Source organism: Camelus bactrianus, chromosome 8 (genome assembly GCF_048773025.1).
Source record: "Camelus bactrianus isolate YW-2024 breed Bactrian camel chromosome 8, ASM4877302v1, whole genome shotgun sequence".
NCBI lineage: Eukaryota > Metazoa > Chordata > Mammalia > Artiodactyla > Camelidae > Camelus > Camelus bactrianus.
In genome coordinates, this window is record NC_133546.1 from 39,073,530 (window position 1) to 39,087,339 (window position 13,810).

Consider the following 13,810-nt stretch of genomic DNA (forward strand, 5'->3'; position numbering starts at 1 on the left):
AAATTACAACCACTTTTTAGCATTTACTATTAACAAAAAATTTTATTTTCTGAATATGTCATTGAAAAATACCTTAATAACTCTCTGCTCTACCACAGTATCCAGCCATTCAATAAAAGCCTCCACAGTGGCATTCTTCTTAAGGAGATCTTTCAGTTCTTGGAACACTGTGATAGAGTCATCTGCCGTGTAAAAAGAAAAAAAGCGAAATCAGAATACTGCACTCTACTTTGAACCCAAGAGAAATCTAAAACTAGGAATCATTAATAATGTTATAGCATAGAAGGGAAAGACAGGTAGATTAAGTAAATGTGTTAAGGAAAGCAATTTCATAGCCTGAAACAGTAGCAAAAAATCTTTAGTCTTTGCTCTTCAGAATTTCTATCATAAGTGTATACATCTTGGTATATACTGAAATACAGGTTTATGTATTATATACTAGGGAAGAATAAGTTGTCAGTATAGATGATTACAGATTTTGAATGCAATGCTTTTATTAAATGCTATGGATTAGTTGAAAGCTAATGAATGAACTAAGCCAGATTTGTTGATACCCTGCTTTCTGAAATATCCTTTATCTTCAGCAAAAATTAAGTTCTGCTCTGCAGAATTGAGCCATTTACATGAATAATCTTTTATCATTAAAATTAAAGGGGCAGTTTAGGACCATCATTTAATTAAAGAGTTTGAGGTTTGCTGAATCCCCAAGGGTTACATAATCTTATGTCAGGAAACAGAAAACAGGGCTGAGGTTGGATCATCCCTGGAGAGCAGTGTGCTATAGCCTATGGGAGGCTGTAGTTTTTCTTTTTCTTTTTCTCTTTTTTTTTTTTGTCTTTTCAGAGAGAAAGCATGGGAGAAATAGTGGGTTGCTATTCCTTGGAAGTGAAGCCTGGTTGTCCACTCACACGTACTGACTTGGTAAACTCCGACAGATTGTCCAAACCTGAGCAGGGAATTTCTGCTTTGAAAAACAGTATTCCGTTGAGATACCATTTTGATATACATTATATACCATACAATGCCAAAAGTGTAAAACACATGGAAACGTGTACACATGCAATGTAAACCTAGAGGAAAACTCACAAAACTCAAAACCATTTTGCCTACTTTCAGGTTATTTCTGTTTGGATTATTTCTAGGCAACGAGGTTATGGATGGCTTTTATTTTCCTCTTAGTATTTTCTGTATTTTCCAGGTTTTTCCAGAATCAGTTAGCATAACTGCTTTAAAATAGAGAAGTTTTAAAAAGTATTTCCATAAACCAGGGTTTCTCAAACAGACTTGACTTTGTAGTTCAAAGGGACATTTAGTAATGCCTGGAGACATTTTTGGCTGTCATGGGAGGTTGCTACTGGCACGTAGGAGGTAGAGGTCAGGGATGCTACTAAACATCCTCCAGTCCACAGGACAGTCCCCACCGCTCCATCCAAGGGTTCTCCAGCCCAGGTCAGTGATAGTGCTGAGGTTGGGAAGCCCAGCTCTAAACAAAGAGAGAAGACTTACATTCAGTGTAGATATCAGATTCAGTGTCTGTGCTGCCCGAAATGGTGAGAAGGGCCTGAGATCCAATACTATTCAAGTCAACCTTTTCAATATCAGATACCATGGAATTCACGATATGCTGGTCAAAGAGAGCTGGTCGGGCAATCTACATAAAGTGAAAAGAAAAAACACTAAGCTATATCATTGATTGCCCACCGAAAGAAAAGTTCTAGCTTCTAGAGAAATAGTTCCTTAAGGAATCATAAATAACTCTTTTCTTATTTTAAAACTAAAAGCAGTAGTTGAGACTCATGATCATCTCTGTTAAAGGTTTGACAATTATTTTGGGGATAGGAAAATAAATTTTTTTATCCATGGTCAGAACATAAGAATTTTACAGTGTTACATTTCGTACCCGGAACTATCCCAAGCTAGTCTTTCAAAACTTAGGGGGCTAGAAACCTTCATAAAAAGAATGATCATTTGAGAGGAGGGGAAATATATTTTAATAATATACAAACATGTAGTCCTAATTTAAGAATTGCTTTTTTCTCCCCATTTGAGACAACCAAATTAACAGGTAGTTTAAAATGTGTTGTGGGTTTCACAACATCCAGTATCACATAGGCTCATTCCCCACAACCTACTAATGTTATTAACTGGATTCACTTATCAATTAGATTCACATGGTAAATAGGAGTTCTACATTTTATACTGCATTCAAAAGATTTTTCTTTTCCTTTTTTTAAACTATTTTGAAATAATGTAAAAATTTACCAAAAAAAGTTGCAAAAAGAGTGTAAACAAGTATTTCCATGTACTCTCTGTCCAGCTTCTCCTAACGTCATCATCTTACATAACCATTTTGTATTACTAAAATCAGGAAATTAACGTTGGTAATACTAGTAACTAAACTACAGACATAATTCAAATTTCATTAGTTTTCCCAATAATGTCCTTTTTCTGTTCTCACATTCACTCTAGGATCTCATATTGCATAATTTAATTGTTGTCTACTTAGTCTCCAATCGCTGAAAGTTCCTCAGTCTTTGCTAGCAGGTGATTCGCTTTTGATTTGGTAACTCAAACACCTCCGGCTTCCCAACGTACCTGAGCAAGGTGCAAGAACGATGTTTGTCGTTTCAGAGACGATACAAATCGTCGCACAATAGGTATTTTCTTGTCAGTCAGTGCTTCTGGCAAATTTTCCAAGGATGAAACTACCCACTGTTCCCAATTTTTAGCAAAATTTCTTATGTCTGCTAATAAGCTACAAAAAACCCCAAAGAACAGAAAACTATGTATTAAATGCTAAGTAGTTCAAAATGCATTAAATAAATGCAGTTTACTGGAGGGATGCTATTAATGATTCCAAGAACATGACTTTGAAGTCAGATGGACTCAGCCTAGGTTTGCCATTTATCATCTTGGTCAAAACAGTCTTCTGAAGCTCCAGTTTCCTTGTATTTAAGTGGGAATAAGAATAGTACCTATGTAACAAGATTATTCTGAGGGTTACAAGAAATATTCATGGAAAATACTCAGGTTAAAACTTGGCATGCAGAGAGTGATCAAGAAGAAATACTTCATTATTAATAATATTAACTCCTGTTTCAGTCATTTTCTATAAAATATTTCTGGGAAAAGGTAAGTGTGCACTTGAGTTTGCATATCTTGACTTCTTGGGGATTATAATGTCATTTTAGGTATTTAATATTAGTTTCTAGCTACATATTCTTATATTCCGAATGTAACCGTGAGACCAATTATCAAAAACATACTAATGATATTTAGTATTTTATATGTATACCCTATTTAGAAAATTGCAAATGTAGGTTTTGTATATGTTATGAAAACATACAAAAGTTTTTAAATCAGTCAACAATCTACATATTATAGATCTAAGTATCTTTGGGATGGTGCATATGTAAGGAACAATGACATGGTACAGGAAAAAGAATAGGCAGAGTTTGGATTTAAACAGACTTCAGTTACAGTCTAGGCTCTGCTTCTTACTAATCAGCTGACTCTGGGATTAACTTCTTTCTACCCCCAGGTTCCTTTTTGTGAATTTGGGGTCATAATAGTTTCTTTGGAATAATCTAACAAAATGTGTTTTTAAAAATCCAGACATAGAAAACAAACTTATGGTTACTGGAAGGGAAAAAGGGTAGGAAGGGATAAATTGGAGTTTGAGATTTGCAGAACCTAACTAATGTATATAAAATAGACAAACAACAAGTTTCTTCTGTATAGCACAGGGAACTATATTCAATACCTTGTAGTAACCTATAATGAAAAAGAATATGAAAACAAATATATATGTATATGTGTGTATATATATATATATATGACTGAAAAATTATACTGTACACCAGAAGGGGATACAACATTGTAAACTGACTATACTTCAATTAAAAAAATCCACTTAGCAAATGATAAGGAATTGGTTAAATAAGTAAGTATTTTTCAGATGTTGGAAATCTATGCAATTATTTAAAAAGAGAATGTTGATCTGTATTTGTTGATATGGAAAGATTTTCACTGTATGCTGCAATAGTATGTATACTATGATCTTATTTTTTAAAATGTGTATATTTACAGATATTCCTAGAAGGAAGTCTGCGAGATAATAGCCTAAGACATTAAGAATGTGGGAAGATTATGAGTGATTTTTAAAATGTGCTTATGCATGTTTTTCATTTTCTACGATGAATATGAACTACTTGCATACTTAAGACATAAATACATAGATAGTATTTTTCAGGCTGGTTGTAGGAATTAAGTGAAATAATTTCTGCAAAGTCTCAAACCCCACACTGTGTTTAATAAAAGTCAGCTATTATTACTATTAGTTACATGGCTACATGCCTGCCACTACTAAAATAAATTTCATTACTTCATTAGAATTGTTTTTTTTTCAAGCTTATGTTGTTCTCACATCAGAAACGATTTTATGAAAAATCTTGAAGCATCATTTCAATTTAAGACTTTATTTCTTTGCTGAAAGAAGGTGGTAATTCCATTATGCTACTCTCTGATTTTGCAATTAGGATCAAAGTGATAATAAAGATAAAATAATTTTCCTTATAGTCTTTATTATCATGGTTGCTTTCCATCAAGTATCCCCATGTATCTCCCTCTAGCCAGTGTCCATTGGAAGAACTTTGTCAGTGTCTTGAAGGTCAACCACTCTTAAATATTTATTTTTCACTTGGGCAGCTCTCAAATTAAGGGATTTCAGGATTGTTCTACTGATTTTGTTCACTGAGGTTTGAATGTAAAGACTGAGGCACATCTCTTACAGCTAAGACAAAGGGACAGGAGCAGGAAAACAATCTTGGTAAATGAATGCATTTCTGCTTCATGTGTTCCTTTTACCATAAGGTACAAGGTTAAACCCTATACAAGCAACTATTGTATTTTGTTTTATTGTCTGAACCTACCTTTCAGGCATTTCTTGCATTGTTGCAGGAATGAGTACATCTGTAAGAACCTTAATCACAGCAAAAGAGAGTTAACATAAATCTTTACTTAGTATTTCTAGAGAAACACACGTATTCTTTGTCAATTACTTTTTATTCCTAGCTTTCCAGAGAAAAACACGTTAACTCATTTCTGAAAATTATACTTTTATCTCCTAAATGAAAGTATGTCCAAGTTATGTGTGTGTGTGTTTGTAAAAAGTTAAGGGGAGAGGGGCATTTAGAAACATGGCCGTGCTAGATTAAGCAGATGATGCTAATGTCCTGGGTACAGAGAGCTAATTATCAGAGCAGAAAGAATTCTGAAAAGAAAAGGCTAGACTGAACCTTAAACGTGGGTGAGATGGTGGGTAGGACCTTGATGAGAACCAGTAGAAAGAAGAAATTAGTGCTGACTGATCCTGTCTAGGGAAAAAGTATGATAAATAAAGGAGATGGGGAACCAGACGGGATAAGGGCAGTCCAGATGGCTGAGGCTGGCCAGTAAACTGAGTGTGCCAGCCTGGAGAAGAGGACCAAGAGCTCTAGAGGAGAAGATATTTCAGACTGTGGGCAGACACTCATCTACAAAGGCCTGTGTAGCCTACCAGCAAATCGCACACATATTCTCTGTATATGAGACTCTAAAACAAGACACAGCATTGCACGCGCCCAGTATGTTACTTACTAATGGATTGGCCTTGGGAGTCATGTACTGTTTTATGGGCTAAGCTGACCATGCTCTAGAGGTGGCATGAAGGTCTTGCAGAAGCTCATTTTACTCTGCTCTATTGACAGTGCTCACTGTGCCTCCCTGGGTTCACCGTGAGGAGTGAAAACGTTGTGCATGCAAAGGTACTTAACCTTCAGACTTCTGTGTTGGACTCAAAGAAAATGGACCATATTGGGGGAGGGGGGCAGTGGAATCTATGCTTTAAAGGTATTTTTTGGAGGTGTTGAATGATAGTCCAAACAGTGTGACCTTGATACTGGTAAATGTGTGTGCATGAGCCCAGGTCTTAAAAAACTCTGAGAGCCATCTTCTTTCCCCTTCCTGGTGACTTTCTCATGTCTTAAACACTGCAGACAATCAGTTAGTGCCAACTAAACCCTTTCTCTCTAAATAATGATATTCTTACTCAAACCAGAAAAAAATGAGACAATCCTCACTCTCCTTCGTCCTTCTTCAATTTTAACTTGAACTCAATGGGTCAAGAACACACTGCACTTAGTCCTCCTTTCTCTCATTCTGCGATGAGGGAGAACTGAACACAGGATGAAAATATGGGCTCCCTCACTCTGGTTCAAGCCCACCTACAGTCCTTGGTGGGCAAAATGGCTCCAGACTGAGTTTATCTAGCTTTTGCTTCACTTCTCTGCAAAGCTGGGAATGTGTTAGCAGCAATTAATTTTGAGGGATTTTATCTAAATGCTTAACAGGGCTCCAGCTTCGGTTTCCTTGCTGACTCAGATTATGTTTTAAAAGGAAAGCTTTTGTTTTCCCTTATGACAATTTAGCAGGTAAATCTAGACAGACTGACTTTAAAATACCCAGATTGCAATACAGTTTTCTGCCTCAGCATGGATTGGGGGCTGCTCTAACTGGAGAACAGACTGTTGGGGAATTAGCTTCACCCCCTTCCCTACTGAATGTCCGGCTAGATAGCCAACCAGATCATCTTTGCTTCTGATGTTCTCATGACCCATCTGTAGACACTGAAGGGCTCTTATATGGTTCAAGAACAGAATTGGACATTAATGCATTAAAGTTAGAGATTGCCAATATTTTCAAGTTATTCATCCCATAAGAGTTTCCCCAAAATATTGACACTGTGAAAAAGCCACTCTGCTATTTACTCTGAAAACACCTTAAGCAATTAATAAAAATTAACTAAGTTTTCATTTATTAGTTAAGTGTGTCACATTTAGAATCATTCTTGGCTATAAACAGAAGTTGATTTTCTTTTACCTAATGTAAATTTACATTAAAAATACATACATTATTTAACATTCACTATTAAATTGCTTGCTTTCTCAGCAGAAAAATGTTAATAATATATCTCCAGCCAGAAATAACAAATTTATAGAAAACACATTGCAAAATTTTAGATGGAATACTCTTTGAAGAAATATATAATTCTTATTTAAGACATCCTAAAAGAGCTTACCTTATAAAGAATCGAGTCACAAACACAGAAGATGTCAATTATAACAGGGTTTTCAAGTAGGGGTAGAAGATGATCAGGCATTCCTTGCCAAAAGTGTAATAAGAAATGCTGGATCTAGTCGAGAGCAAAGAGTACGTACATGAAGATATTTCCTTAGCGTGAACGCACATGAAGAACAGGACAAGAATGTATACAGAATACAGTCAGCAAAGCAGTCTTTGTTGCTCTTACCTCTTCAAAGTTTCCATTTATTGCATTGTCCAGGATGCACTGGCAGTGAGTTTTGTACATCATTATGAGGGTATCAACCTATTTCAAGGAAGAAAAAGCTTAATAAAAGTATCCTTTCAACACTGCCTTCATCTGTTAATGCACTCATTTGTTCGTATGCTCAAACACATTTTTAAAGCTCCTGTTATGTACCAGGCATTGTGCTCAATGCTGAGGAACCAAAAATAAAGGCACAGTTCTTATTTTGAGGAGCATACTGCCTTGTGAAGGAAGAAAAGCAAGCAAATGGACAATTACAGTAAAATATAAGAACAATGAAAAAAGGCAATTGTGCAGGCCAAAGCAACCTTGTAATTTTCTGCCTAATAAGAAAATGACCTTTGACTGGAGAAATAAACACAAAATGGTAAACTACATGAACTCTTCACACAGTTTTGTTAAGCGGGTGCTAGGACAGTGCAGTATGGTGGTTTCAGGTGTAGAGTCAGCTAACACGGAGCGCCACCTCCACTGCACCACTTTGCATGGGTTGCTTTGTCTCTGACCCCAGACTTTCTATTTTTAAGTAAAATAATAATATTACTCACATGGTGTTAGAGAAGATTAAATAAAACATGTGTAATGCACATAGCCCAGGTCCTGATACACAGCATAAGACCTCACTATATTACCTAAAATTAGTAATAATATCAAATGACTTATTTACCAAAAAAGATATGAACATTAAATGTTTGTTATGAAAATTCTCCATTTCCATGTTACCACTGATATTTGTATTGCATAGTTTAAAAGTTTTAAATATATTTTAAAATTTGTAATGGATTAGAACTAGATAATATTCTAGCAAGCAAATAATATTCAAATTCAAATAATATTTATAAGCTAGAAATATTCCTACCTGTTATGGGTTGTGTGCTCCATGTGAACAGAAACAAGGTTTAGAGGTCAGAGGTGTGAGCTTTGCCTACAGAGTACCTGGGTTTGAATGACAGCTGTCATTGGCCACTTACTAGCTATGTGATGTTGGGCAAGTGACGGCATTTATGTGTTTTAATTTCCTCATCTATAAAATTGAGATGATAATACTCGCAAATATCCAATCAAGTTGTTATGAGGGCTAAATAAATTACACATGTGAAGTGGTTGGAGTAATCCATAATCTAAGTTAAGAAATTGACTGTTGTTGGCTATTTTTATCCTCATAGTATCCAGGGTGCTGATGGTGATGGAGGTGTCCTACCCCAACCCTTTGTTCTCCAATTTTTATCCCTGCAGCCCATCGATAGCACACATCTTTGTGGTTCAGCTCAAAGCTGTATAATGATGACCTGCAAATTACCAACCTATTTCCAAGGAGGTATGCTGACTACAGGACACTTCTGGCAGGACATGTCACCATTAATGTAACTGAGACATGCTCTTTAATTGAAGCAACGATATTATATTTTTAGATAGGTCTCCAAGACATATTTTTAAAATGAGGATGACAGCATGAAAGACAGGAAGCTATTCATAATTGTTGTCAAAAATTAACCCTTCGATCCCTGAAACCTACTTTTACCTATATGTGTCAATTGTTTTCTTCTGTATACAAGCCATCAAAAATTTTAACTTGTACTGTTGGTACTTTATTTGATATTTACATTATCTTTGGACAACAAATTATCACTGTATCATACTTTACATCTTTATAAACATACTTTTGCTCAGTTTTCTGAAAATAGACATTACATTACAGAGGGCAGAAGGCTTAGCTGTAGTGAAGTCAGTGAGCATGTGGTGGGGGAGCGGGTAGAAACTGTCCTGAGTGACACTGTGATTGGGCAGAAAGCAGGCCTCTCAGCTTCAAGCCAACACCCCACAGTGGGGTCAGCTTCTTACTAAGCAGTCTCCCTCCCTTCTGCCCCAAGAAAGCAGGTACTCAAGGTGCTTAGCTTCAGCTCCACTCCTCTTTCTAGGAACTGACGAATTCCCAGGGGAACTTGGTTACTGGCTCAGAAGGTAAAAGGCGGGACCCAGCTGCCCTCAAGGGACAGAGGGTATTAGTCCCTGTGCTCACGGTGGGGACCACTGGGAATGAACTTAGAGACCAGGGGTTATTTAAGCATCTTGAATCCTGAGTGAGAAATGATCTCTAGACCCATTTTTCAAGTTGACAGGTAAGGAATTCCTTGGAGGCTAGCAGAGAAGCTGAAATAAACTATTGGCACATGTTCCTCACCTCTCTTTTTGTCTTTGTTACTCTCTCCATCCACACCCCTCACCTGGTATATTTACACAGTAAACATCTTCATGATGCCTTTGCCTGTAAGCAGTCCTCTCCACAAAGGCGAGCCAACCCTCCCCCAAAGAACTGTGTTCCCTCGGGGCCCGCAGATTCCCACCGGTTTCCCCACAGATTGCTGCACATTAACATTTACCAGAGGGGTCTCATATCTGACCGCATAATATAACACATTACAAGGCTTACAAAAATGATACAATTATCTTGAGAAAAGTGATGGGAGAGGAGAATGGTAAGAAGCGGACACACTTCAGGAGACTCGCTTGGAATCAGCATCTGAGAATTATCTTCAATATTTAGCCTGTTCTTACCTAGGAGAGCATGTCTGTCATCAGAACGAACCCCGGAAATGATTGTGCATCTCCGCTTACCTATCAATGGAACTTTTTAATCAGTGTGTTATTTTTATTTCCAGTTTCTATGGAAGCCCATTACTAAAGTAATACAGCTGTACATTATTCATCATATTCCTCTATCTTTATACCTCAAAAGTATGAACTGACTTAAATACACCAGGAAAGATATTTTCCCCAAATGCTAATTTAAAATGACCTTCAATTAAAAGAAGAATGCAGAAATCTTTATGCCCTGATTTAATAATGGATCCCAGTATTAGTCAGCCCCTAGATGCCCAGAAAATAACTCTAGAAGTTCAGAAAAAGAGGAAGATTTAGTCTCAGACTTTTACTACATAAATATTAAAAAGTCAGATCAAGGATTATTTATAAACTGAATTTCATGAAACTGTTTCTTCCTTAACTTTCAAAAATTTTTGCAACAGAGCACAGAGGGGTCCTTGCATTCATCTAGGCATCTTGCCCTCAGTGCTAGGAACAAATTCTGTCCTAGAGAAGTGCTTGATGACTATTTCCTGAAATTATATGGAACTAACTGAAAATATAGTGCTTGTAATTAAAGAAACTTCATGTGAGTGACACAATATAGTATTTTCTTTCTTGACACTGAGTTTTAAATAAAAAAATAATCTTTAGTCTTTTGAGGTTTATTTTACTAACTTCTGATTATATACTATCACGGAGATGGTAAATAATTAATTGGAAAGTGTTTAATCGATGTTAGTAAACGTTTGTCCCTCCTATAAATCAGTCAATTGTGTTTGATTATGCAGATTTCTGACTGCTTCCTGCAAGTGCCATGAGATTCCCAGCAAGCTGAGATACGGAACCGACATAGCAGAAAATCAATAGAGAAGTATCTTTAATTGATACCTTGTCTTTAGAAATGCATCCTTGGTACACAAGGTGTTGAGCACTGGGGAATTCTGGAAGAAGTGTTCCAGTTTTTGAGCTAAGCGAGTATTTACGTGTGAAGCCACCCTATAATTTAGAAAAAAATGAAAAGAAATAAACCATTATCAACTATTTGGCTCCAAAATACAATTCGAACAAAATAGAAACCTGTAAAATTTCACTCTTCTTCATTCTGCAAACCATGACGAATTAGGAGATTTGGTAAACTGTTCAGATCAAGTAACTGAATAAACTAGACATTTCAGCAGAATTATTGCTGCCAAAGCATAAATAGTTTTATAGTCGGAATATTTTTCTTATTCCTTTGGATTTTAGTTTTAAACACCTCTCAGTTTTCACAGCTTTTAGAAATTTGATTTTAGTTCAGAAGTTTACATTTGTTAATGACATACGTTTTGAAAGATCTACTTTCAGATCACTGAAATTATTATAATATGAGAAGATCAGAAATTGCCAAATCCATTTATGGATTACCAAATCATTTATGGATTAAATAAAGTTAATTTATTGAGCCTCACAATTAATTAGTAGTAAAATTGTGATTGGAGTCTAACCCTTGAGATTCCCAAACTAGTACTCTGGATTTTCCTCATCTCAAACTTCCCCCACCCTAAATTCAGATATTTATTGCTCTTTTGAATCCTTTGGGGAAAGCACACCTCTGACAGTTTTCAGAAAATTAGAAAAAGTGACAAACAAATAACAGTGCTAACATACCTATAAGAAACCCACACAGAAAGACAGAATGCATATTTATGACAGAACCAGAGCCTCAGCAAATCAGTAGAAATATTTGTACACCCATGTTTGTAGCAGTGCTATTTACAACAGCTAAACTATGGAAGCAATCCAAGTTTCCACTGACGAATAGATAAGCAAAATGTTGTATATACATACAATGGAATATTATTCAGTCTTTAAAAAGAAGGAAGTTCTGACAAATGCTACAACAGGGATGAACTTTGAGGACATTATGCTAAGTGAAATAAGCCAGTGACAAAAAGATAGTGTATGATTCCACATAAATGATTTACCTAGAGTAGTCATAATCACAGAGACAGAAAGTGGAATAGTAGTTTCCAGGGACTGGGGAGGAGGGGAAATGGGGAGTTATTTTTAATGAGTATACAGTTTCGGTTTTGCAGGATTAAAAGGATTCTGGAGATAAATGGAGATGACAGCTGTACAACAATAAGAATGTACTTAATACCAGTGAACTATATGTGTACTTAAAAATGCTTGAGTAAAATTTTATGTTAATTATATTTTACCACAATGAAACAATAAAAAAAAACTATGATGAAACAAGAACTTAAGTGTTAAGAGTAACCTTATACTTTTAGAAGAATAAACAGAAAAATACTTCTGTGATCTGGATTACATACAAATTTTTTTAAAAACAAGATACTAAAAAAAATGCTAATCATAAAATTTAAAATTATCTTCATTGAAAGACACTATAGAATGCTGAGCCATGTCACCAACAGGGAGAAGTTATTTACAACATATTACAGGATATCAGTATCCAGAATATATAAAGAAGTCTTTGAACCAAATTTTTAAATAGAAATTTTATGTGATCTGAACAAACGTTTCCTAGAATATAACTGACCAAAGAAGATATTCAAGCTCATATTTTTCCACGCAGTTATCAAAAACAATTTTCAAGTGAAAGCCACAGATACTATTTTATCTCCATTGGACTGGCAAAAACTGAAATGTCACTCAATGCCAAGTGTTCCTTAGAATGTGAGCAAAAGGAATGCCCACATATAGCTGGAGAGACATAAATTGACATAATCATTTTGGAAAACAACTTGATCTTAACTAGTAAAGTCAAACACCCCAAGACCCAGAATTCCACTCCTATACACATGCACCTGGAGCACACTCATAGCAATATTGTTTTCAAACAAAAAGGAAAAAATTCCACCAAAAATGGAATGAATGAATGCATTGTGATATTTTCATAAATGGAATATTAGCAGTACAAATAAAGGTACTAGAACTTCATATATTAACATTAATGAATCTCAAAACCTAATGTTGAATGAAACCAGAAAGTCATAGGAAAAAAATGAATCCATTTCTATGTGGGGCAAATAATAAACAATATGTTGGTAATAACAAACTGGGCAGGAATAAACAATGCATATCATTTACTATTTTAATCATTTTCAAATATACATATCAGTAGTACAAAGTACATTCATAATATGTAATCATCACCACATTATTTAATATTTATACCATACATTCATAAGCGATAAACTTTAAGGAAAAACAAAGGAGTGATGAACAGCAAATTTTGGAAAGCAGTAATTTTTGGTAGGGAGGAGAATTGGAGCAGGAGCACGAAGAGGATTTTTTTAAACTACGCGATTAAAACCTGAGTTTTTATCTTATGCTTGTTTTTAAAACTCTGTGTGTGTGCATGCATAGATTACAAATAATACATTTCCCAATTAAAAAATGTTAGCGTGGTAAGAAAACACATATTAAGGAACAGAATATATGCCTCTTATTACAATACTTATTTAAAACTCTTGTGTTGATAAATAACAGTTCAGTGCAATAGGAGCCAGCAGCAACATGTGTGAGCATCAGCAGGGGGCAAGGGTGCCCAGGGAACAATTTTAAAGGTTAGATTTGTTTGGATAGGTTAACAGATGTGTACAAAGTTGGTGTAAGTCAAATTACAATATTCTGTCCATTTATAACACAAAAAGAAAGGAGAGACTGATAAACTGGTACAAATTAAAATATGATCATTTTCATTCTATTAATAAATTTGCTATTTTAATTGCACTAAAAGAGGTGCCAGGTTTTAGGCCAGGTATGGAGGTCTGGGTTTTTTTTTCCCCTTCTCAACTGACGACTCAGTACTTTTGGGTGAACTATTAAGAA

At 35.4% G+C, this 13,810-nt stretch overlaps 1 protein-coding gene across 3 annotated transcripts in view; it reads right to left on the bottom strand.

Annotated features, from left to right (window-relative positions):
• RFX6 (regulatory factor X6) overlaps nucleotides 1-13,810 on the bottom strand; it is a 107,170-nt gene that overhangs the window by 10,172 nt on the left and 83,188 nt on the right. For all 3 annotated transcript variants that reach the window (XM_074368452.1, XM_074368451.1, XM_074368450.1), the window contains 7 exons: nucleotides 10,862-10,969; nucleotides 7,349-7,426; nucleotides 7,118-7,231; nucleotides 4,932-4,981; nucleotides 2,596-2,755; nucleotides 1,507-1,651; nucleotides 73-182 (listed from right to left, as the gene is read on the bottom strand). In XM_074368452.1, the coding sequence (XP_074224553.1) occupies nucleotides 73-182; nucleotides 1,507-1,651; nucleotides 2,596-2,755; nucleotides 4,932-4,981; nucleotides 7,118-7,231; nucleotides 7,349-7,426; nucleotides 10,862-10,969 (765 nt within the window). The remainder of the gene's footprint in view (nucleotides 1-72; nucleotides 183-1,506; nucleotides 1,652-2,595; nucleotides 2,756-4,931; nucleotides 4,982-7,117; nucleotides 7,232-7,348; nucleotides 7,427-10,861; nucleotides 10,970-13,810) is intronic.